Raw genomic sequence first — 24,866 nt, forward strand, 5'->3', positions numbered from 1 at the left:
TCCTGATCGCTGCCGGTTAGGGGTCGGGAGCAGAGGGACAGGGACAGGCTCTGAGCACGCAAACCTGTTCCACCATTCAGTTAGCTTCGCGTTGGCGCAGTCAGTCACGCATCAAGGCATCTGTCACCTGCTGGATTCAGAGCCCAGTCAATCCAGGGCTGTGAAACCACTCCGGGATGTCAGTGATGCCTTACCTGGTTGACTGACTTTTGGGCTTCCTCAGTGTTCCCCGTTTGAGGCCGTCATCTCTCCTTGTCTGACCGACCGTGACTCCAGCGATACCTGGATATTAAAATTCTCATCCCAGTTTTCAAATCCCTTCATGTCCACACCCCTCCATCTCTCTGTAATCCCCTCCTGCGAGACCTCTGAGCTCCTCCAATTCCGGCCTCTTGAGCATCCCCGATTTCAATCGCTCCACCATTGGCGGCCGGGCCTTCAGCTGCCTGGGTCCCAGACTCTGGAACTCCCTCCCCAAACCCCTCCGCCTCTCTCTCCCTCACACTCACCCTGTAAAACCTACTTCACCGATCGAGCTTTGGGGTCACCAGGTTCTAATTCCTCGTTTTGTGGCTGGGTGTCCCATTTTGCTTGCTAACCCTCCCTGTGAAGCCCCTGGGGCGTTTTGCAATGTTCAAGGGGCGCTGCATAAATGCAAGTTGTTGTTGTTGTTGTTGTTGATGGCTACAATTCTTCTGCTCCTCAATAGATCGACCACTGTAAGGTCATGGCCTCCAAGAAGAAGCCACTGTGGCTGGAGTTCACCTGCGAAGATCCCAGTGGGATTCACTGCCAACCCGTGGGTATCATCTTCAAACATGGCGATGACCTGAGACAGGACATGCTGATTGTCCAGGTAAGAGCTGCCTTGACCATGGCTTCCCTGAGAAGCGAGAGAGTCCACGGCCAGAGAGCTGACTCCCCCGGCCACCGATCCTAATGTCAGGCGTGGACCCCGCTCGCTGACACTCCGGTCGTTGACATTAGTGCCCGCAGCGCATGTCCAGAGGGTGATGAGTGGACGCTGAGCCAGGGGTCACTGGGAGTTTTAGAGCTGGGCCCAGCTCCTTAGGATACCGCAGGAAACCACCAGAGGGCAGTGCCACATAGCAAACACCAACTGATGGGTACCGGGGTTCAGGGCTGTGCATTTGGTTCTGGGATGTGTATCAGGATTTGGACTGCTTATCAGAGTTTGGACTGTGTGTCAGGGTTCAGACTGAGTATCAGGGTTTGGGGCTGTGTATTAGAGTTTGGAGCTGTTTATTGGGGTTTGGGGCTGTATATTGAGGTTTGGGGCTGTATATTAGGGTTTGGGGCTGTATATCAGGGTTCAGATTGAGTATCGGGGTTTGGGCTGTAAATTGGGGTTTAGCGCTGTTTATTGGGGTTTGGGGCTGTATATTGAGGTTTGGGGCTGTATATTAGGGTTTGGGGCTGTATATCAGGGTTCAGATTGAGTATCGGGGTTTGGGCTGTAAATTGGGGTTTAGCGCTGTTTATTGGGGTTTGGGGCTGTATATCGGGGTTCGGACTGTGTATTGGGTTCGGGACTGTATATTGGGGTTTGGGGCTGTATGTTGGGGTTCTGGACTGTATATTGGGGTTTGGGGCTGTATATTGGGGTTTGGGGCTGTATCGGTTTCAGATTGTGTAAAGGGTAAAGTTCTTTGTATTGACTTTTGGGACGTGTATTGGGATTCAGGGCTGTGTATTAGTTTGGGGCTGTGTATCACAGCTAGGAGTTATGTATTGTAGGTTTGGGCCTGGGTATTGGGCTTCAGGACTGCAAATTGGGGATCACAGCTGTTTACTGAGGTTCAAGGTTGTTTTGGGGGTGTGGGGCTGTGAATTGGAGACTGGGGCCGTGTATTGGAGTCTGGAGCTGTGTATTGGCATTCAGGACTGTGTATTGATATTCAGAGCTGGGTATTGGGTCTTGAGGAGTATTGTGGTTCAGGGCTGTTTATTGGTGTTTGGTGCCGTGTATTTGGATTTGGGGCCATGTATTTGTGCTTGGGTCTGATACTGGTGTTCAGGGCTGTTTATTGGGGTTCAAGGCCATGTAATAGGGTTCAGGGCTGCGTATTGGGGTTCAGGGCCATGTATTGGTGTTCAGATCTGTGTATTGGGGTTTGAGGCTGTGTATTGAGGTTTGGGGCTGTTTATTAATGTTGTGGCTGTGTATTGGGGTTTGGGGACATGTATTAGGGTTCAGGGCAGTGTATTTGAACTGTGTATTGTTGTTCGGAGCTGTACATTGTGGTTCAGGGTGGTGTATTTGGATTTGGGTGTGTGTATTGGGATTCGGAGCTGCGTATGAAGGTCCAGGACTGTACATTGTCATTTGGGGTTGTGTATTGGGGTTTGGGACTGTACGTTGTCATTTGGGGCTGTTTATTGGGGTTCAGGCCTGTGTATTGGGGTTTGAGGTTGTGTATTGGGGTTTGAGGTTGTGTATTGGGGTTCAAGGCCATGTATTGGGGTTTGAGACTGTGTATTATGGTGCAGGACTGTGTATTGGTGTTTGGGGCTGTGTACTGGTATTCGGGCTGTGTGTTAGGGCTCGAGACTATGTATTAGCTTATGGAGCTGTGTATTGGCATTCGGGACTGTGCATTGGCTTTCAGGGCTGTGTAATGGCATTCGGGACTGTGTACTGGGGTTTGGGGCTGTGTTTTGTGATTCAGCAAGAGGACTTGGAGCAGCAGTTGAGGAACAAGGTCACTTTATCAACAACCAGTTAGAGTTTATGTTGCTATGGTCTCTGCCCCACTGTTCTCCCAAGGGTACTGACTAGTTCTGAGGTTATGATTCACCCATCCCCCACTCTCCCAGGTGGGTGTTTCACTCTATGAGCTCAGGCAGCAGCTGGCAATTTGACCATGGAGGCCATCGCAGACTGAGCCGCATCCTGACAGTTACTGCACTGTAACTTCCGGGCTCAGGGCTTGTGGGTTTGGAGTTTGGGGGGGGCGGGGTTGGTGAGGCAGGGAGGGTGATTGGGGATTACTGACCCCAGCAACAGCAAGGGAAGTGGTTGTGGTGTCTGTGCCCTCAGCACCAGCCCTTGTGAGTCAGTCTCTGGGGGTTTTGCTAAGGGAAAGTCCCACATCCTGTCCCAGTGTGAACATAACCCCTGGTTCATTTCTTTCACAGACGCTGGTGATTATGGATTCCATTTGGCAAGAAAATTCACTCAATTTGAACCTCGTACCTTATGGATGCATCGCCACAGGATATAATATTGGTACATTGAACCTCATACACAATCCCTGTCTCTACCTTTCTCTCTCCCCCTCTCTCTCTTTCCCCTTCTCTCTTTCCCCTTCTCTTTCTCCCTCTCTCTCTATCCCCTTCTCTCTCCTCACACGCAGTTTTCCCATCACATTCTCTCCCTCCCTGCCTTTCTCTCTCTCTCTCCCTATCTCTCTCGCTATCTCTCCCTCTTTCTCCCCCTCTCTCCCTTCCTCTCTCCTCTCACACACTCTCTCCATCATATTCCCTCTCCCTGCCTCTCTTTCCCTGTCTCCCTCCCCATTCTTCTCTCTCTCCCCCCTCTCTCTCTCTCTCTCTCTCTCTCTCTCTCTGTCACTAATTCCCATCACACTCATGCCATCACCCAGAAGACCGGGGTGGGGACAATGTGGGTGGGGACGATGTGGGTGGGGACGATGTGGGTGGGGACGATGTGGGTGGGGACGATGTGGGTGGGGATGATTTGGGTGGGGACGATGTGGGGGGGTTGGGATATTCACTGTCCCTGGGGCCCATACCTTTGTCTCAACCAACGTCACTTAAAAAAAATGACTGTTTGTGGGATCTTGCTGTGTGCAAACTGACTGCTGTGGCTCCCCATGTTACAACAGCAAATTACTACTTCAAAAAGAAAGTATTAAGTTGGCCGTCGGGCACTTTGGGATGTTGGTGGTGACAGAAACGCAAGTCCTGGCTATAACGTGGCAGATCCTTGTGTGATCCCACAGGGATGATTGAGGTGGTGAGGGATGCAACAACAATTGCGACCGTGCAGAGGTGCAAGGGTGGGAACACGGGGGCGTTTAAAAACGACGCTCTGTACGACTGGCTCAAATCCAAGCTGCAAGTCGAGGAATCGGTGAGTCCCTGTTGACCTCCTGTTGAACTCTTTCCCTCATTAACCGTTTGTGCCAGAGTTTGTTCCTAGAGGTGGACCTTACCACTTGGTGTCCATGTCATCACCAAGGCCGCCTTTTGTAAAACCTCCGTTAACAGGACCCGGCTTTGCTCCTCAATCAGCTCGTCCGCTGCAGGAACCCTCACCCATGCCTGCATCCTCCCTAGACTCGGCTGGTCCAATGCTTTCCCAGCTGCTCTCGCACTTTCCACTCTCTGGGTCGGTCACAACTCTGCTGCCCATGCCTTAACTCCAGTGACTGCCCCTCCCCTGTCACCCCCTGTCCTCATTGACCTACACTGGCTCCCGCACAAGCAGCGTCTTGGTTTTAAAATTCTCATCCTACCTTTCAAATCCCTCCGCGGCCTCCCCCCTACCTATCTCTGTAACCCCCTCCAGCCCCTACAACCCTCCCTATCTCTGTAACCTCCTCCAGCCCCACAACCCTCCCTATCTCTGTAACCTCCTCCAGACCCTGCAACCCTCCCTATCTCTGTAACCTCCTCCAGCCCCACAACCCTCCCTATCTCTGTAACCTCCTCCAGCCCCTACAACCCTCCCTATCTCTGTAACCTCCTCCAGCCCCACAACCCTCCCTATCTGTAACCTCCTCCAGCCCCTACAACCCTCCCTACCTCTGTAACCTCCTCCAACCCCTACAACCCTCCCTATCTCTGTAACCTCCTCCAGTCCCTACACCTCTCCCTACCTCTGTAACCTCCTCCAGCCCCACAACCCTCCCTATCTCTGTAACCTCCTCCAGCCCCTACAACCCTCCCTATCTCTGTAACCTCCTCCAGCCCCACAACCCTCCCTATCTCTGTAACCTCCTCCAGCCCCTACAACCCTCCCTATCTCTGTAACCTCCTCCAGCCCCACAACCCTCCCTATCTCTGTAACCTCCTCCAGCCCCACAACCCTCCCTATCTGTAACCTCCTCCAGCCCCTACAACCCTCCCTACCTCTGTAACCTCCTCCAACCCCTACAACCCTCCCTATCTCTGTAACCTCCTCCAGTCCCTACACCCCTCCCTACCTCTATAACCTCCTCCAGCCCCACAACCCTCCCTACCTCTGTAACCTCCTCCAGCCCCTACACCCCTCCCTATCTCTGTAACTTCCTCCAGCCCCTACACCCCTCCCTATCTCTGTAACCTCCTCCAGCCTCACAACCCTCCTTATCTCTGTAACCTCCTCCAGCCCCACAACCCTCCCTATCTCTGTAACCTCCTCCAGCCGCTACAACCCACCCTGTCTCTGTAACCTCCTCCAGCACCTACACCCCTCCCTATCTCTGTAACCCCCTACAGCCCCTACAACCCTCCCTATCTCTGTAACCCCCTCCAGCCTCACAACCCTCCCTACCTCTGTAACCTCCTCCAGCCCCACAACCCTCCCTACCTCTGTAACCTCCTCCAGCCCCACAACCCTCCCTACCTCTCTAACCTCCTCCAGCCCCACAACCCTCCCTATCTCTGTAACCTCCTCCAGCCCCACAACCCTCCGAGATCTCTGTAGTCCTCCAATTCAAATCTCTTAACCATCCCCGATTTTAATTGCTCCACCATTGGCGGCCGTGCCTTCAGCTGCTTGGGTCCCAAGCTCTGGAACTCCCTCCCCAAACCTCCCCACCACCTCCCCACCTCTCCACACCTCCATTTCCCTCCTTGAGGACAGTCCTTCACAGCTACTCCTCTGACAAAGATTTTAGTCACCTGACCTAATATCTCCTTATGTGTCTGTGTCCTAGTTTGTTTTAAAATGCCCTTGTGAAGCGCCTCGGAATGTTTCCTTATGCTCAAGGTTCTATATAAATGTAAGTTGTTGTTGTTGCTGCTGCTGTTGTCGCTATGTTTCCAGAGTCTCCAGAAGACGTTCCCAATTCTTGGAGTATCTCCTAATGGTCTACACTCATTCCAGGGGCGTGGGCACTGCCGGACAGCTCAGGATTTAACACTGGTTCCCCTGGGAAGGTGGGGTTGGGGTGGGAGGGCGTAAGGATGGGGCTGGGTTGCCAACTCTCTAGGGTTGGCCTGGAGTCCCCTGGGAATTGAAGACTGATCTCCGGGACCTGGATGGTGAGTGAAAAATCTGGAAAATCATCAGGAGCTTCAAAGCATTTGGTTTAATTTCCTTTCGACTCTGTTGTTAAATAGTTATTAACGTGTCGGAGCTGGGGAAAGCGGTGTTTGACCAGCAATCAAGAATCATCCAATCAGGTAATGAGAAGGCTGTTTGCTTTCTGATTGGCCACTGGGAAGGTGGAGCAATGTGGTTGGCTCTTAAATGCCCTCTGAACTCAGACAATTAGGGATGGGCAATAAATGCTGGCCCAGCCAGCGACGCCCACATCCCATAATTGAATAATTTTTAAAAACTCACAAAGATTGGCCTGCTGGGTGACCCCCTGGTGGGAGTTCAGGGGTGGGGCAAATGGACACAGGAGATCGTGTAATGGTTCCTCCAGGAATACGTCCAACTAGGGCTGGCAACACTAAGGTCCGGAAGGGGTACAGCGCAGAAGGAGGGAGAATGCTAAGGATGGAGGGAGAGAGTGCATGAAGAATAGGGAGGCAGGAAGTGTGATGAAGATGGAGGGAGAGAGAGTACGTGCGTGGAAAAGAGAGAAAGAGGGAGTGTTTCGAGTCCAATGTGTGCAGTGCTTCTCAGTGCTTTCTCATAGCAGGTCTTTACTGAACTGCTCTAAAATGGCAGCCTCCAGAGCGCTAACCTCATGGCAGAGGTCACATGACTACGGCAAGCCAGTTAGGACATATAGCACTGTTGCATTTCAAACCCAAACGGAGGGTGGAGGGAGGGAGGGAAAGTGATGAGGAGGAGGGAGGGAGTGTGGCGAGTAGAAAGAGAGAGAGCAAGTGTGTGTGGGGAAGAGGGAGGGAGAGAAGGCAAATGGTGAGGAGGGAGGGGAAGGGTGCGAAAATAAGAAACGGAGAAGTGTGCTCTGAAGATGATATCCTATGGGTGGAATACTGTGGATTCAGGTGGACACTCCAGGAGCCAATTCATTATGAGATGGACCCAGGAAGGAGCTGGAGGGACAAGATTGTAGCCAAGACTGCAGAGATCAACAATGATTATAGATTAGAATCGAATTCCCCAATTCAAACTCCTCCTTCCCTAAAACTGCCGGAACCAGTCGCACAGAATTCTCCCTGTTTGCTCCAGTCACCTCACCATGTGTGAGTCTAGAACAGTGGCCTGTAACCTGAGACTACAGAACCTCTTTAACATCTTGTTTGCAGCTTCCAACCTTTTCCAGTTGGATCATTAACATGAAAAAAACCGAAAGAAATTAATTCAAGAAAAGTAAGGCCTGTGTTTAGATTGTGGAGATAAAAGATTAACTGTTATGCTGCACTTTAGAGTCTTGAGTGATTATTTTAGTGAAAAGCACTGTGCTGTAAATAAACCTGGTTGAGTGGTATGGATACCCCAGGGCTGTAGATAATGCTTTGAGGTACAGGTTTTATGGATATTGTTTCGAATATAGCTGAGACCCTCTGACAGTGCAGCACTCCCTCAGTACTGACCCTCTGACAGTGCAGCGCTCCCTCAGTACTGACCCTCTGACAGTGCAGCATTCCCTCAGTACTGACCCTCTGACAGTGCAGCACTCCCTCATTACTGACCCTCTGACTGTACAGCTCTCTCTCTTTATGGACCCTCTGACAGTGCAGTACTCCCTCAGTACTGACCCTCTGACAGCGCAGCGCTCCCTCAGTACTGACCCTCTGACAGTGCAGTACTCCCTCAGTACTGACCCTCTGACAGTGCAGCACTCCCTCAGTACTGACCCTCTGACAGTGCAGTACTCCCTCAGTACTGACCCTCTGACAATGAAGTATTCCCTCAGTACTGACCCTCCGACAGTGCAGCACTCCCTCAGTACTGACCCTCCAACAGTGCAGCACTCCCTCAGTACTGACTCTCTGACAGTGTGGCACTCCCTCAGTACTGACCCTCCAACAGTGCAGCACTTCCTCAGTACTGACCCTCTGACAGTGCAGCACTCCTTCAGTACTGACCCTCTGACAGTGCGGCACTCCCTCAGTATTGACCCTCTGACAGTGCGGCACTCCCTCAGTACTGACCCTCCAACAGTGCAGCACTCCCTCAGTACTGACCCTCTGACAGTGTGGCACTCCCTCAGTACTGACCCTCCAACAGTGCAGCACTTCCTCAGTACTGATCCTCTGACAGTGCAACATTCCCTCAGTACTGACCCTTCAATGATGCAGCACTCCCTCAGTACTGACTCTCTGATGGTGCAGCGCTCCCTGAGGGTTGCCCTTCTGACAGTGCAGTTCTCCCTCAGTACTGACCCTCTGACAGTATAGCACTCCCTCAATACACACCCACCGACATGCAAAACTCCCTCAGTTCCAACCCTCTGATAACGTGCACTCCCTCAGTACTGACCCTCTGACAGTGCAGCACTCCCTCGATACTGACCCTCTGACAGTGCAGCACTCCCTCGGTACTGACACTCTGACAGTGCAGCACTCCCTCATTACTGACCCTCTGACAGTACAGCTCTCTCTCTTTATGGACCCTCTGACAGTGCAGTACTCCCTCAGTACTGACCCTCTGACAGCGCAGCGCTCCCTCAGTACTGACCCTCTGACAGTGCAGTACTCCCTCAGTACTGACCCTCTGACAGTGCAGCACTCCCTCAGTACTGACCCTCTGACAGTGCAGTACTCCCTCAGTACTGACCCTCTGACAATGAAGTATTCCCTCAGTACTGACCCTCCGACAGTGCAGCACTCCCTCAGTACTGACCCTCCAACAGTGCAGCACTCCCTCAGTACTGACTCTCTGACAGTGTGGCACTCCCTCAGTACTGACCCTCCAACAGTGCAGCACTTCCTCAGTACTGACCCTCTGACAGTGCAGCACTCCTTCAGTACTGACCCTCTGACAGTGCGGCACTCCCTCAGTATTGACCCTCTGACAGTGCGGCACTCCCTCAGTACTGACCCTCCAACAGTGCAGCACTCCCTCAGTACTGACCCTCTGACAGTGTGGCACTCCCTCAGTACTGACCCTCCAACAGTGCAGCACTTCCTCAGTACTGATCCTCTGACAGTGCAACATTCCCTCAGTACTGACCCTTCAATGATGCAGCACTCCCTCAGTACTGACTCTCTGATGGTGCAGCGCTCCCTGAGGGTTGCCCTTCTGACAGTGCAGTTCTCCCTCAGTACTGACCCTCTGACAGTATAGCACTCCCTCAATACACACCCACCGACATGCAAAACTCCCTCAGTTCCAACCCTCTGATAACGTGCACTCCCTCAGTACTGACCCTCTGACAGTGCAGCACTCCCTCGGTACTGACACTCTGACAGTGCAGCACTCCCTTAGTACTGAATTGGGAATGTCTACCTGGATTTTGGGTTTAAGTCTCTGGAGTGTGTCAGGAAGATATAATAATTCTCATAATGTTGTTTGAATTTATTGTAAGATAGTGGTATCTGTGTCCATATGTGTTTGTGTGTGTGTGTGTGTGTGTGTGTGTGTGTGTGACTTAACTGGATTGAAGGCAGCTGGTCTGAAGGCTTTGAATGTTTTAGGAGATAAGCTAGGTTTGAAATGTTAAGTAGGTAAACATGGGGATGTTTAGAATGTAAGGTGTAAAAGAACAGTTGCATTTTTAAATAAACCAGGCTAGATTGTTATCAAAGGAGGAGTGAAATACGTCACCTAGCCAGGTGAACTTTAGAAACAGTATGTTTATTTTTCCTAAAGAGTACTGGCAAAGCTTAGGGCTATGAGAGATTTTTATTATCAGAAAGATAAAGTCCAAAGACATTGTGAAACAATGAGAATTTGCATTCAAAGGGAAAAATATGTAAAAAGGAGGGAAGGCTGCGAGCAAGGGGAGATCTAACAAGCATGAAAAAGCCTTCAGCATTCTATGCCTCAAGCTGCTGCCTACAAAGAACTGAAGTTAAGAAAATTCACTTGGAATTTGACTTGTTCAGGGCATCATGTTTCTTTGACTGGGTCTTTTCAAATCCATTAAAATCTATGGGGAGAATTTTCTCCCTGTGGGGAGGGGGTGTGCTGAGAGGGAGTGGGCACAGGCGGGTACACAGCCAATCACTGAGCACTCCCTGTGCAGGCGGAGGGAGGGGGGGGAGAATCGGGGCCTGTACGACAGTGTCACATGAGCTGGGACACGTCAATGAATTTTAATAAAAAATGTGATTGCATTTAAAAACCCTTCGTGAAACTTCATCCCGCCCGTGGATGAGGTTCCATGAGAAATGCGAAGGCCGCCTGGGCTCTTAGCCTGCCCTCCCCCCCGCCAACCTTAAGGTTGGACAGACAGCCCTGTTAATTATTTTAATTGGTATTTACCTGGCCTTAATAGGCCTTTGACAGATCAGTGTGCACGCGGCTGACTCTGGTGCGCGCTGGTTGAACTGAAGACCTGAATGACGTGCGACGATGTTGGGACACACGCCCAGGGTCACCGCCTGTCATTTTATGCTCTGGTGAGCGGATCCTGGCCCCCACACATCAACGCGAAGATTCTGCCCTATGTGTCTTACTGTTGCTTTAATGAAAGTGTAACTGGGAGTTAGATTGATTAGGGGATAGTAGTAGTTTGTAGATCTATGTATGTACTTCAAATCATTTCTCTTATTAATAAATGTTTAATCTAGTTTTGTAAAAACTATAAGACTTGGTGATCTTATTACTACTGAATTCAAGGCACGCATCTCGAAATTTATACACATTGAAAATTAGTTGTGACAATTATTTCAAGTTTCCCTTTGGGATTTACCATCGGCTGTGCCAGAACAAGTGGAGGTAGGACCCATGTGCCAGTGAAGGAACGGTGATATATTTCCAAGTCAGGATGGTGAGTGACTTGGAGGGGAACTTCCAGGTGGTGGTGTTTCCATCTATCTGCTGCCCTTGTCCTTCTAGATGGTAGTGATCATGGGTTTGGAAGGCGCTGTCAAAGGAGCCTTGGTGAATTCCTGCAGTGCATCTTGTAGATGGTACACACTGCTGCTAATGTGCATTGGTGGTGGAGGGAGTGAATGTTTCACCTGGTGGAGTGCGCTGCCTGAGAGTGTGGTGAGGATAGGCTCAATCGAGACATTCAGGAGGGAATTAGATTGTTATCTGAAAAGGAAGAAAGTGCAGGGTTACGGCACTAAGGGAATTGCTCATTCAGACAGCTGGTGCACCATGATGGGCTGAATGGCCTCCTTCTTCACTGTAACAATTCTGTGATTCTGTGTCTAATGTTGAGTCACACAGACCTGGTGTAGTGCAAGCCCTCACCCCACTCACCTTGAGGATGGTGAACTCAACCCAGGCTGTGGGTTTGGTTGGGCGGGGGAGTGTAATTAAGCCTTTCTATTTCAGACACTAAGTTGAAATCCAGCTGTGTGTCTCTGTGCATCTGACCAATAACCGTTTGCTCTCTCTCCCTCCCTCCCTCCCTCTCTCCAGTATTATCAAGCGATGGAGACCTTTGTGACTTCGTGTGCAGGATACTGCGTCGCCACTTATGTTCTTGGAATTGGAGATCGTCACAATGATAACATCATGATTACGGAGCAAGGTATAACCTTTGTCCTGTTCATACAAAGGAGCATGGTAACTTTCGGAAAGGGAGGAGGTCATTCAGCCCCTCGAAGCTATCATGTTTCTGTTCTTTTTGATGTAAACATACACAAGGATTGGTGAAACAACAATGGGAGTTCTTTATTTGAAGATAAGACTATTTACAAATAATGTTCACTGTGATGCCAAGTATAATACACCTGATCTCCACCCCTGCTGCTTGCAGACTGCCTACAAATCATGGGATTCATATATCCCACCCTGTTGAGGTTGTAATGATTGACAGCAGTTTAAGATACTTCCTTAAAGGTATATGCACATCATGTCACTACATCCCCCTCTTTTCTAAGTGAAGGTTTATCTTTATAGGATCAGGCTCTTTACATGAAAGGAAAACAAAATAACATTACCTCTGAATGTACTTTAACACAGAGGAATAAATTAGGTTGGCTTATCCATCCAGTGTTAGTTCTGGTGGTCTTTGATGGCAGCTACGATATGTTTTCAGAACTGCTGGTTAGGGTCTCTCTGTTTGTGTTGCATCTTAGACCAGGTCCTAGTCACACTAGGGTAACTCGCTGTTTCTGAGTTGGGTATTGTTCTGTTTTGTCAGACTGACAACGCCATTTGGTGTCCGTATTTGGTGTGATTTTGATTCTGGGCTGACGATTTCTGCTGGATTCCGGCTGGTTGTACCTGAACTTTCTGTCCGACATTGAGGTTGGGTCATTTTTTTATCTGTGTGTGGGTTATGGGCATCTTTCATCCCGTGTCTTTCAATCAAGGCATCAGCTACTCATGGGAGTATTGATGAGTGATGACTGGGGAGGTTTGTCCGCACTTGTCAACCGCATAGTAATCCTGTTTTGGCTCCACTGTGTGAAGTTTGGAATGGATTTATGTATCCGGTTCAAATTGTTCCACATAGCCAGTTGCCTGATGATCTGCGTTGGAGAGTTAAGTATTCTTCTCTCAGTGTAAGCACAGGGCTCCCTGTGGTGCTCCCTGTGGTCTCTGATCCTCATTATTATCCAGTGACCAAGGACAGGTCCTTGTACACCGGTGGGCCTGTGATCACTGGACCTGTGGTGTCCACATCATAAGACACCAGGGTGTGTTTTTGTAGCGAGGCTTGAGTGTAATGGATCCCAGGGATGGAATCTCCAAGTCATTGTATGTGGTGAGTTTGGCAGTAGTTGGTCACTTGCCACTTCTATGGGTATGTATATGTCAGTGTGCGAGGTGGACCTGCTCCTGCACTGGTATCCAGTTTTTGCATAGAGGTTATGACCCTTCACCTGTGGGCATATAATTAGGATGATGGCAAAGGTTTCTGTTGGTACCACTGTGCCAGTACATCCCTTGATGTTCATCGTGTGGAATACATGCTCACTTTTTGTGTCGATGGTAAAAGCAAAATACTGCGGATGCTGGAAATCTGAAACAAAAACAAAAATAGCTGGAAAAACTCAGCAGGTCTGACAGCATCTGCGGAGAGGAACACAGTTAACGTTTCGAGTCCGTATGACTCTTCAACAGAACTAAGGAAAAATAGAAATGTGGTGAAATACAAGCTGGTTGGGGGTGTGGTGGGACAGGTAGAGCTGGATAGGGGGCCAGTGATAGGTCGAGGCAAAGAAGAGATTGCCAAAGATGTCATAGACAAAAGGACAAATAGGTGTTGACGGTGGTGATATTAGCTAAGGAATGTGCTAATGGGAACATTAAGGGTAGAAAGCAGGACAAGCTAGTGACAGATAGCCCTAGTGAGGGTGGGGTAGGGAGAAGGCATCAAAATGGGCTAAAACAATGAATGGAAATACATTTAAAAATAATAGAAATAGGTGGGAAAAGAAAAAAATATATATACTTTAAAAATATAAATTATTGAAAATATAAATTAATGGAGTTATATTTTATTTCGTTTCTATATTTCCTTAGTTCTGTTGAAGAGTCATACAGACTCGAAACATTAACTGTGTTTCTCTCCGCAGATGCTGTCAGACCTGCTGAGTTTTTCCAGCTATTTTTGTTTTTGTTTTGTGTTAATGGTCTGGTCATCCTCATCATCTGATTGTATAGCTTGGCTAGATATTTTGTGGATCTTGTCTTGATGCTGTTTGGTTGAATTCTGTGCCAATGTTGGCCTCTGCATTGGCGTTCCCAGTGTCCTCTGGTGCCAGATGCCTTGCATATATACCTTTGAAAGTTGGGCAATTTCTGGGTGCATGTATGAGGCCACATCATCCTCCCAGCTTACCAGGCTTGCCTGTTTGGCTATTGTTCCAATGTCAGTACAATCAGTCTGGATATGCCTTCGTAACTTGTGTCTGCTTTGTAGTGGGGCTTCCAGGCTGTAACCTTTGGGTTGGTTCATGATATCTTGTTGGAATGCTTTCATTGGGATAGATGCTATCACCAGCTCCATTATTCTGTCAGTGAGTCTGCTGCTGTAAAGTCACAATCCAGCCCCTTGTCTAATTATGAACTGATCAATGGTCTGTTGACCGAGAGACATGAATTCCAGACGGCGTATTCACAAGTTGAGTTTCTCTCATAACTGATCTTCGAGTATTGACCATATTTCATCAGGATTTTTCAGGTGGTCATCAGTCTGCGGAGGCCTTCATTGCCTATAAGCAATTTTAATTTTAACAGCTTGCTTACCTGGTTTAGAAATAGTCCTTTGGTAGTACAGAACTTGGATATCGCTGAGAAAAGATAAGTTGTCAAAGATTTTCATCTTGCTCTCATCAGGAAAACGCGCAAGGATACCAAACGAACAGGGAACGATAATTTATAGCTCATGAGAAGACAGTGCTGATTAATTAGCAAGTGGATTCTGATTGGTAGAGGCATTGCCATGGAGAATACACCAGTTAACCGATGACTTTGACCAAGGCATTGCCCTGGGGGATGAACCAGAGAATGGCTGTTGCCTATTTTGTTTAGTTGCAACAGGCGCAATGTGTGTAGCTGTCCTTTCTGTCTGCAAAGAAGAGGGCCTTGTGTATTAACACATGTAGCTTCCAGCACACATAAGTGTGCCACACTGTGAGTCCAACTGATAATCTTAAATTAACACAATGTCGAACATTAGATGTGATTCTGCTATTGGACAACATTAGTTGAAGAATCCTGAGTGTGCTGAGAATTATGCTGACAATCAGTTTAAGATTGTCAGTCAAGTTCCTTGCTACTCAATTTATCTGGGTTGCAGTACCTTTAGTGGCCACAGCCTTAGCTGTTCATAAGTTACTGCTTGGCTGCAATGGTGATGCTGTTGAGGTCTTTCTGATTTTTTCTGGGTTCAGCTCTAAGCTCCGCCCACAAAACAGTAATTTTGCTACAGATTTCAGAAATGAAAGCAAACAGTGAAAAAAACTTTTTTTTACAGGCTTCTTCTAGCTGTTAGGAGCTGTTACTGGATATTTTTTATTCATTCACGGGATGTGGGTGTCACTGGCTAGACCAGCATTTATTGCCCATCCCCAGTTGCCCTTGAGAAGATGGTGGTGAGCTGCCTTCTTGAACCGCTGCAGTCCATGTGGTGTAGGTACACCCACCGTGCTGTTAGGGAAGGAGTTCCAGGATTTTGACCCAGCGACAGTGAAGGAACGGCGATATATTTCCAAGTCAGGATGGTGAGTGACTTGGAATGCAACTTCCAGGTGGTGTTGTTCCCATCTATCTGCTGCCCTTGTCCTTCTATATGGTAGTGGGTTTGGAAGGTGCTGTCTAAGGAGCCTTGGTGAGTTCCTGCAGTGCATCTTGTAGATGGTACACACTGCTGCTTTTGTGCGTCGGTGGTGGAGGGAGTGAATGTTTGTGGATGGCGTGCTAATCAAGTGGGCTGCTTTGTCCTCGATGGTGTCGAGCTTCTTGAGTGTTGTGGGAGCTGCACTCATCCAGGCAAGTGGAGAGTATTCCATCACACTCCTGACTTGTGCCTTGTAGATGGTGGACAGGCTTTGGGGAGTCAGGGGTGAGTTACTTGTCACACAATTCCTAGCATCTGACTTGCTCTTGTAGCCACGGTATTTATATGGCTTGTCCAGTTCAGTTTCTGGTCAATGGTAACCCCCAGGACATTGATAGTTGGGGATTCAGTGATGGTAATGCCATTGAATGTCAAGAAGTGATGGTTGGGTTCTCTCTTGTTGGAGATGGTCATTGCTTGGCACTTGTGTGACGCGAATGTTACTTGCCACTTGTCAGCCCAAGCCTGGATATTATCCAGGTCTTGCTGCATTTGGACATGGACTGCTTCAGTATCTGAGGAGTCGCGAATGGTGTTGAACATTGTGTAATCATCAGCGAACATCCCCACTTCTGACCTTATGATGGAAGGAAGGTCATTGATGAAGCAGCTGAAGATGGTTGGGCCGAGGATACTACCCTGGGGAACTCCTGCAGTGATGTTCCTGGAGCTGAGATGACTGACCCCCAACAACCACAACCATCTTCCTTTGTGCTGGGTATGACTCCAACCAGCGGATGGTTTCCCCCCTGATTCTCATTGTCTCCAGTTTTGCTAAGGCTCCTTGATGTCACACTCAGTCAAATGCTGCCTTGATGTCAAGGGCAGTCACTCTCACCTCACCTCGGGAATTCAGCTCTTTTGTCCATGTTTGAACCAAGGCTGTAATGAGGTCAGGAGCTGAGTGGCCCTGGCGGAACCCAAACTGAGCACAGTGAGCAGGTTATTGCTAAGTAAGTGCCGTTCAATAGCACTGTTGATGACCCCTTCCATTGCTTTACTGATGATGGAGAGTAAACAGATGGGGCAGTAATTGGCCACATTGAATTTGTCCTGCTTGTTGTGTACTGGAAATACCTGGGCAATTTTCCACATTGCCGAGTAGATGCCAGTGTTGTAGCTGTACTGGAACAGCTTGGCTAGGGGCACGACAAGCTCCAGAGCACAAGTCTTCAGTACTATTGCCAGAATATTGTCAGGGCCCATATCCTCTGCAGTATCTAGTGTCTTCAGCCATTTCTTGATATCATGTCGAGTGTATTGAATTGGCTGAAGACTGGCAGCTGTGATGCTGGGGACCTCTGGCGGAGGCCTGTAGTATTGAGCTTTAGCAGTAATGAATTCTCCTATCTGTGGAGTTCCACTTAAAGTAAGACCATCTGAAGCCCGCTATTTAATTTTGGTTCCTGCTTGAGCTTTGCAGCCGGTAGACTTTCACTATCCATGCTCTCCCAAATTCAAGCACTCTTACTGGGACCTGATGTTTGCTGGCTGGAGTGATCTGCGATCCCAGAACAGATGTTATGATGTGTGTAAAATCCCTAAAGCTGCAGAATCTTTACAAGGTGATTCTTCATAGTAGTTCCACTTTCACACCAGTGCTTTTCTTCTGCTGGATGTGAAACAGTTGAGGCTTATATTCTGCTCAGTCAAATCTTCAAAACCACTCTGACACGCTATCACCATGTTATTTTCTTCTCTTTGACATAAATATACTAATCAAACACAAGGATTAGTGAAACAATAGTGTGGGTCCTTTATTTGAAGTTAAGACTATTTACAGATAATGTTCACTAGAAGGCTAAGTATGGTAGATCTGATCTCTGTCTGCTGCTTGCAGACTGCCTACAAGTCATGGGGCTAATTTAACACTTCCTGTCGAGGTAGCAATGATTGACAGTAGTTTAAGATAATCCCTTAAAGGTATTTGCACACATTATCATAACAGAAATTGTCCTGCCATTCAATTAGATCACAGATGATCTGTATCTTAACTCCATTTTCCCTCCATTTCTCTCTATCCTCTCATATACTTACCCAATAAAACCCTCATTCTTGAAAGCTTCAATTCACCCCCAGCATCCACAGCTTTCTGGGGGAGAGAATTCCAGATTTCCACTCCCCTTTGTGTGAAGAAGTGCTTCCTGACATCACCCCAGAACCACTTTGATTTTAATATTGTTCTGGACTCCACATCTACAGGATCTCTGCTTTCCAGAAACCTTCCCCTGTGAAGAAGAGGATTTGGATTTACTTCCCACTGGGTCAATCATGGGCAATTGTGCGGGAGAGAGGGAGCCAGTATTAGGGATGAGAACTCTGAAAGCCAGCTATTCCTGCCCCCGGACCTGCATTAAGACTCAGCATAGTGCTGGCAGCTCCCTTCTCCCCAGATCCCCAATCCCACCTTCTCTCTACATCGCTCATTCCCACCTTCTCTCCACATCGCTCAATCCCACCTTCTCCCCAAATCCCCAATCCCACCTTCTCTCCACATCACTCAATCCCACCTTCTCCCCAAATCCCCAATCCCACCTTCTCTCCACATCGCTCAATTCCACCTTCTCTCCACATCGCTCAATCCCACCTTCTCCCCAAATCCCCAATCCCACCTTCTCTCCACATCACTCAATCCCACCTTCTCCCCACATCTAAATTCTCTTGTTGATTGTAGGGGAGAATTAGCGTCTGTGGACAATCTGACAACCTCTTTTCTGTACTCCCTCTTTTCACAGGTAACTTATTCCACATTGATTTTGGCCACATTCTGGGCAACACGAAACGGATTCTGGGGGTAAACCGAGAGCGGGTCCCCTTTGTCCTGACGCCAGACTTTCTGTTTGTGATGGGGCGAGTGAACAAAAGACCCAGTCTCTACTTCCAGCGGTTTAAGGTGAGAGAATGGCTCTGGACATTGCTACTGCACAGCACAGATGGTCCAATGTGGCAGCTACAGCACACAGCCTCTCTGCTCTCCAGTCCGGGCTGGAACCGCTGCTCATTCCCATTTACAATCTGCACTCGGGAATCAGAAATACAGTTTCAAACTTTGTAGACAGCCCCAGGTTGGGAGATGTGGTTAACACTGAGGGAAAAATGTGACAGAAAGATATTAATGAACTTGGAGAATGGGTGTGTAACTGGCAAATGAATGTCAATGGAGACAAGTGTGAGGTGGTAAATTTTTGTAGGAAGAATAAGCAGGACACATACTCCTTGGGAGAGTACGTGCCCACAAATGGAGCACAGGAGCAGAGAGACCAGGGGGCTGGAGCCATACAAATTAACACAAACTAACAGTGCAGAATAATAAGGCCATAAAACAAACTAAATTGGATTCAATTTGGAGAGGGATGAAATTGGAAAATAGAGAAATCTTGTTGCCCTTGTCTAGAACTTTGGTTATATCACATGTGGAGAGCCGGTGTAGATACGATGGGCTGAATGGCCTCCTTCTGCATTGTAACATTCTGTGATTCCTCTCTGGCCTATCCAATACCAGACAGATATAGAGGCACTCGAAAAGGTACAAAGAAGATTTACAGAACTGAGAGGTTATGACTATAAGAAAAGACTGGACAGATTTGGGCTCTTTACTCTAGACTGAGGGGATGACCTTCTCAAGGTCTTTGTTTTATTTTATTCATTCATGGGATGTGGGCATCGCTGCCTAGGCCAGCATTTATTGACCATCCCTAACTGTCCGTGTTCAGAGGGCATTTTAAGAGTCAACCACGTTGCTGTGGATCTGTAGTCACATGTAGGCCCAGACCAGGTAAGGACGGTAGGTTTCCTTCTCTAAAGGACATTAGTGAACCAGATGGGTTTTTATGACAATCAACAATGGTTTCATGGTCATCATTAGACTTTTAATTCCAGATTTTTATTGGATTAAAATTTCACCATCTGCTATGACAATACCACAGTGCAACAGCCTCCCTTTTATGATTATTCTAGCAGTTTGATTGAATGATCTCAAGGAGTCTCATTGCAGAGATCGCTCCCTAAAGCCCTCACCGTCTCTCTGTCTAACTCTCCATCTTTCAGTCCCTTCATAAAACCAAACCTTTTTGACCAAGCTTTTGGTCACAACTGGGAGCGGAATTCTGGGACTGGACTAGCAACCTCAGAGGTGGAAAGTTCAAATCCCATCAGGTCACATTTGGAAAGTGATTTGAATAAATCTGACGACTTGTGGAAAGTGACATGGTGGGAATGGCACTGGGTTAGTAACTCAGAGACCCAGGCTAATGCGTGGGGACATGGGTTCAAACCCCAACATGGCTGCTGGTGGAATTTAAGTTATCCTCAGTACTGACCCTCTGACAGTGCAGCACTCCCTCAGTACTGACCCTCTGAAAATGCAGCACTCCCTTAGTACTGACCCTCTGACAATGCAGCACTCCCTCAGTACTGACCCTCTGACAGTGCAGCACTCCCTTAGTACTTACCCTCTGACAGTGCAGCATTCCCTCAGTAATGCTGCTCTGACATTGCTGCGCTCCCTCAGTACTGCAGTGGCAATGTTGACCTGGATTGTGAGCTCAAGTTTCCAGGATGGCACTAGAACCATCTGTCTGAGAGGCCTGAGAGAGTGCCACCCAATGAGTCACAACTGACTGCATTTCATGGAATTGCTATGGGGTTTTTCTCGATGGTAAAGATGCGACAGCATTCAAGGAACTGGTAAATCTGTAGATCTGAATGCCTCACTCTTTGATTCGCAGGATATTTGCATTCAGGCCTACATGAGCCTTCGTAGTCACTCCAACCTCCTGCTGACACTTTTCTCACTGATGATGTTAACTGGAATTCCTGAACTGAGCTGTATGAAGGACATCCTGTACCTGCGAGAAGCACTAGCTGTTGACAAAGAGGAGAAGACAGCGCATGAACACTTCCTGAACCAGATCAACATCTGTGAGAACCTGGGCTGGACTGTTCAAGCTAATTGGTGGATTCATATGTTTATGGGTATTAAACAGACATGAGCAGAAAGATGGGCTGAATGAAGATTGGATCATTCTGGCACAGAAGGAAGCTGATTGAGTCCATGTTGACCCTTACATTCCCCCTACAGTTCTTACCTAAAACCTTAAATCTGTGTCCCCAGTCCCTGGACCATCAGCCAATGGGAACAGCTTTTCTTCATCTAACTTATCTAAACCTGTTATCATCTTGTCCCCCTCTATCAAATCCTCCCTCAATCTCCTTCACTCCAACAACCCCAGCTTCTCCAGTCTAATCTTGTAGCTAAATACCCCCATCCCTGGAACAATTCTGGTAAATCTCCTCCACACCTTCTCGAGGACCCTCTCATGCTGCCTAAAGTGTGGAGATCAGGACTGGGTGCAATACACTTTATTTCCTACAATCCAGCCTTAAAATTTCACCCTTAACCACCCAAGCCCCCAGAAATAAGTCGCCTTGTTCCGGTGAGGAAGATGAAGAGAAAAATTCACTTGATGAAGACGTTATCCCTTTAATATAAGCACCAGCTTAATTTGGAAATTGACTTGTGCCTAATCCTGGTTCACTGCACAAGCTCCACGCACCTGGTGTCTCACTGGGATAGCACCCACAATTTCGGATGCCCATATGTGGCCCAGAGACAACAGGTGGGTCCTGGGGAGGGGACGGGAATCTATTGGCGGCACCTTGGATTGTCCGGCTCAGATGCTGGCTGAGACCTTTGGGAGAGTCCTGGGGCGGGGCAGTGGTCGTGATCTCGGGAGGGTGGGGAGGGCGGTGGTAGGGTTAGGCGAGAGAGAAATGAGAACAAACGTAGGCCGTTGGCAGCCCGCAGTTGTAACGTGGAAGCCGAGAGGGGCCATGATGAGGCCAGTGGGGAAAGTTCAAACTTGCCATTCAGGTGGGGTGGTTCCTTTAAGGGGGCACTGGCTCGGCAACCAGGTCCCGGGTGCACATGCATGGTGTGCGATGCAATTACGTAAGGTCGGATTCTGGAAGGGGGCCTCCAACCAGTTTTAGAACCTTCCATGTATGTAAATGGGGGTTGAATGCCTGATGAGATGTGTGCCACCGGTGCCCACAGGTAGCCTTCACCAATATGGCTGACGGTTCTGGGCGCACACTCTCCACCATATTGAACATGCCCCAAGTGCCACATAATCCAATTTCCAGGCCATTGGCACCTTCTTCCTTTGTTCTAGACCAGGTACTGGTTTCATAGAGAGATGTCAATGAACCCAGCAAGCCTGTACCGACTGTTTGAAAGATTTATCCAATTAGTCCCACTCCTCTTGCCCTAATTCTGCATTTTAGTTCCTTTTCAAGTATTTATCCAATCCCATTTTGAAGGTTCCTATTGAATCTGCTTCCACCGCTCTTTCAGGCAGCGCCTTCCAGATCACAACAACCCACTGTCTAAAAGAAATATTCTCCTCATCTCACCTCTGGTTCTTATGCCAATTTTCTTCAATCTGTGTCCCTCTGGTTACTGACCCTCCTGCCGCTGCAAACAGCTTCTCCTTATTTACTCTATCCAAACCCTTCATGATTTTGAGCACCTCTATCAAATCTCCCTTTAATCTTCACTCTGTAAGGAGAAAAATCCCAGCTTCTCCACATAACTGAAGTCCCTCAGCCCTCAAACCATTTGGTAAGTTTTCTCTGCACCCTCTCCAAGGCCTTGGCACTCGCCAGCTGGAGTATGATCAGTGACTGATAATGATTTAGTCTAACTCTCTGGCTTTTGTATTCTGTTCCTCTATTGATAAAGTGATTATTAAAGCTTACCATAACTTGGCATAACTGCCTCGTTTTTGTACTCGATGCTTCTATTGGCTTCTCAATTTGTCCTATCATTTTCAAAAATTGTGCACGAACACTCCCAGGCCTCTCTGTTCCTGCAGCATCTTTGAAATTATAGTTTTAGGTTATATAGCCTCTCGCTGCTCTTTCTTCCAACACTTCTCTGCATTTAATTATATCTCCCACATCTCCCCATTCTTTCATGGGATGAGAGAATGAGGAGACACGTGGAAACATGACTTGGAAATATATCGCCATTCCTTCACTGGGTCAAAATCCTGGAGCTCCCTCCCTAACAGCACTGTGGGTGTACCTACACCACAGGGACTGCAGCAATTCAAGAAGGCAGTTCACCACCACCTTCTCAAGGGCAATTAGGGATGGGCAATAAATGCTGGCCTAGCCAGCGACACCCACATCTCTTGAATGAATAAACAAAAGTGTTGGCATCACTGTCAAGGCCAGTGTTGCTGCCCATTCCTTGCTTGGCCATTTCAGAGTCAACCACAATGCTGTGGGTCTGGAGTCATGTGTAGGCCAGACCAGGTAAGGATGGCAGATTTCCTTCCTTAAAGGGCATCGGTGAACCGGATGGGTTTTTATGACAACAACATTAGTTTTATGGTCATTATTACTAAGACTAGCTTTCAATTCCACAATTTATTAATGGAATTTAAATTCCACTAGTTGCCATGGTGAGATTTGAACCCATGTCCCCACAGCATTAGCCTGGGCCTCTGGATTACCAGTAGTAGAGACATTATCACTACACCAACATCTCCACATTTAACCAGTCTGTGTCCTCCTGATGTCTATCACCATTCTCCTTATTGTTCACTACATTTCTGAGTTTTTTGTCATCTAAAAACTTGGAATTTATCTCCTGTATGTCCAAGTCCAAATCATGAATATACATTAAAAATAGCAGGGGCCCAAATAACAATGCCTAGGTGACACCACTGTATACTTCATAGAATCATAAAATGGTTCCAGCAATGAAGAAGGCTATTTGGCCCTTTGTGTCCATGCCAGATCTCTGCAGGAGTAATTCACCAAGTCCCACTACCCCACCTTTCACCATAGCCCTGCAAATCTTTTCTCTCCAGATATTGATCCAATTCCCTTTTGAAAACCACGATTGATCCTGCCACTTCACATTCAAGCAGCACATTCCAGATTCTAACCATTCGCTGCATGATAAAGCTTTACCTCAAGTCACTTTCATGTCTTTTGCCAATTACCTTAAATCAGTGTCCTCTGATTCTCGTCCTTTCCACCAATGGGAACGTTTTCTCCCTATCTACTCTGTCCAGATGTGGGGAATACCTCTATCAAATCTCCACTCAACCTCCATTTCACCAAGGAAAACAGTCCCAATATCTCCAATCTATCCACGTAACTGAAGTCCCTCATCCCCGGAACCATTCTCGTGAATCTTTTCTGCACTATCTCTAAAGCCTTCACATCTTTCCTAAAGCCCCCCAGCCTGAAAAATAATCAGTTCAATCCAGTTTATTGGTATAAATCGAAAGATATGGTTTAGTGTTGTCTGGCTTTAAGCCAGTATGAATCAACAGGGCACTGACTCTGCAAACCCCTCCCTTCAACTTTCACACATTATGTTCCACATTGAGTCCAGTCAACCCTTGGAGTCCCACAACGAGAAACCCAAAGGTTTAAGACTCGGGGCTCATTCTGTGAAGCCCCTTGGGCCAATTTACTTCATTAAGGGTGCTATATAAATGCAAGTTGTTGTTCATTAGCCCGGGTGCAGAATCTCAGGCAGTGAATTAATGGTGGACGAAAGGAATTACAGCTCTTCCTCCATTTAATTAATCATTACTCAGGATCCAAGTGGGAGAATAATACAGTTGTCATGACAACTGTGGGGGAGGAGAAGGGCCCGGGGGCGGGTGGGGGGGTGGTTTCCAAATACAAAACTAAGAGTTAGTCAGACACTCGGGGAGAGAGCAGAACCCAAGAGAGAGAGGGCACCGCAACTTGCCAGGTAGATGAACGGTTAGATTTCCTCGATGAAAGGAGGCAAAGGTTTATTTCTGTTGATTAAACTGCCTCACACTTTGCTCCAATTTTGCGGACGGTCATTCTTTGACTGAGAGTCGTGAGGGGGAAACCTGAGGCTAAAAAGAAGCGCAGCAAATCTCGGAAGTCTGAAATTCAAAATAAGAAAGGTACTGGGAATACAGAGCCAGGTCCAGCTCAGTCCTGAACGGGAGGGTTAAAGGAAACGAGGAGAGCATCGCATTCTCACCCTCCTCAGGAAAAGAGCAACAGCTTGCAGTTAGATCAGAGAGAAAGGCCCCAAGGCAACTGCCCAAGGGTGATGATGGATGCTGGGCCAGGGAAACAGATATTGGGACTGGGTGAGGCAATACGTAAGGAGCATCTTAAAGAGAGAGAGGGGGCGACGATTAAAGAAGAGAGGCCTGTATTTCAGTAGCATCTTTCATTACCCCAGATTGTCCTAAAGCATTTCCACAATGAGCGAATTACTTTTTGAAGTGCAGTCACTGTTGTATTGTAGAAAACTCAGTAGCCAATTTG

The 24,866-nt window shown here is 47.9% G+C and overlaps 1 protein-coding gene across 2 annotated transcripts in view; it reads left to right on the top strand.

The window, feature by feature from the left end:
- Nucleotides 1-21,935, top strand: part of si:rp71-17i16.5 (phosphatidylinositol 4,5-bisphosphate 3-kinase catalytic subunit gamma isoform) — a 37,778-nt gene extending 15,843 nt beyond the window's left edge. For both annotated transcript variants that reach the window (XM_041191140.1, XM_041191139.1), the window contains 6 exons: nucleotides 710-856; nucleotides 3,160-3,250; nucleotides 3,987-4,117; nucleotides 11,654-11,765; nucleotides 18,263-18,420; nucleotides 20,255-21,935. In XM_041191140.1, coding sequence (XP_041047074.1) covers nucleotides 710-856; nucleotides 3,160-3,250; nucleotides 3,987-4,117; nucleotides 11,654-11,765; nucleotides 18,263-18,420; nucleotides 20,255-20,518 — 903 coding nt within the window. In that variant the 3' untranslated portion in view covers nucleotides 20,519-21,935. The remainder of the gene's footprint in view (nucleotides 1-709; nucleotides 857-3,159; nucleotides 3,251-3,986; nucleotides 4,118-11,653; nucleotides 11,766-18,262; nucleotides 18,421-20,254) is intronic.
- Nucleotides 21,936-24,866: the final 2,931 nt, after the last annotated feature.

This window comes from Carcharodon carcharias, chromosome 7 (assembly GCF_017639515.1).
Source record: "Carcharodon carcharias isolate sCarCar2 chromosome 7, sCarCar2.pri, whole genome shotgun sequence".
NCBI classification, from domain to species: Eukaryota; Metazoa; Chordata; class Chondrichthyes; order Lamniformes; family Lamnidae; genus Carcharodon; species Carcharodon carcharias.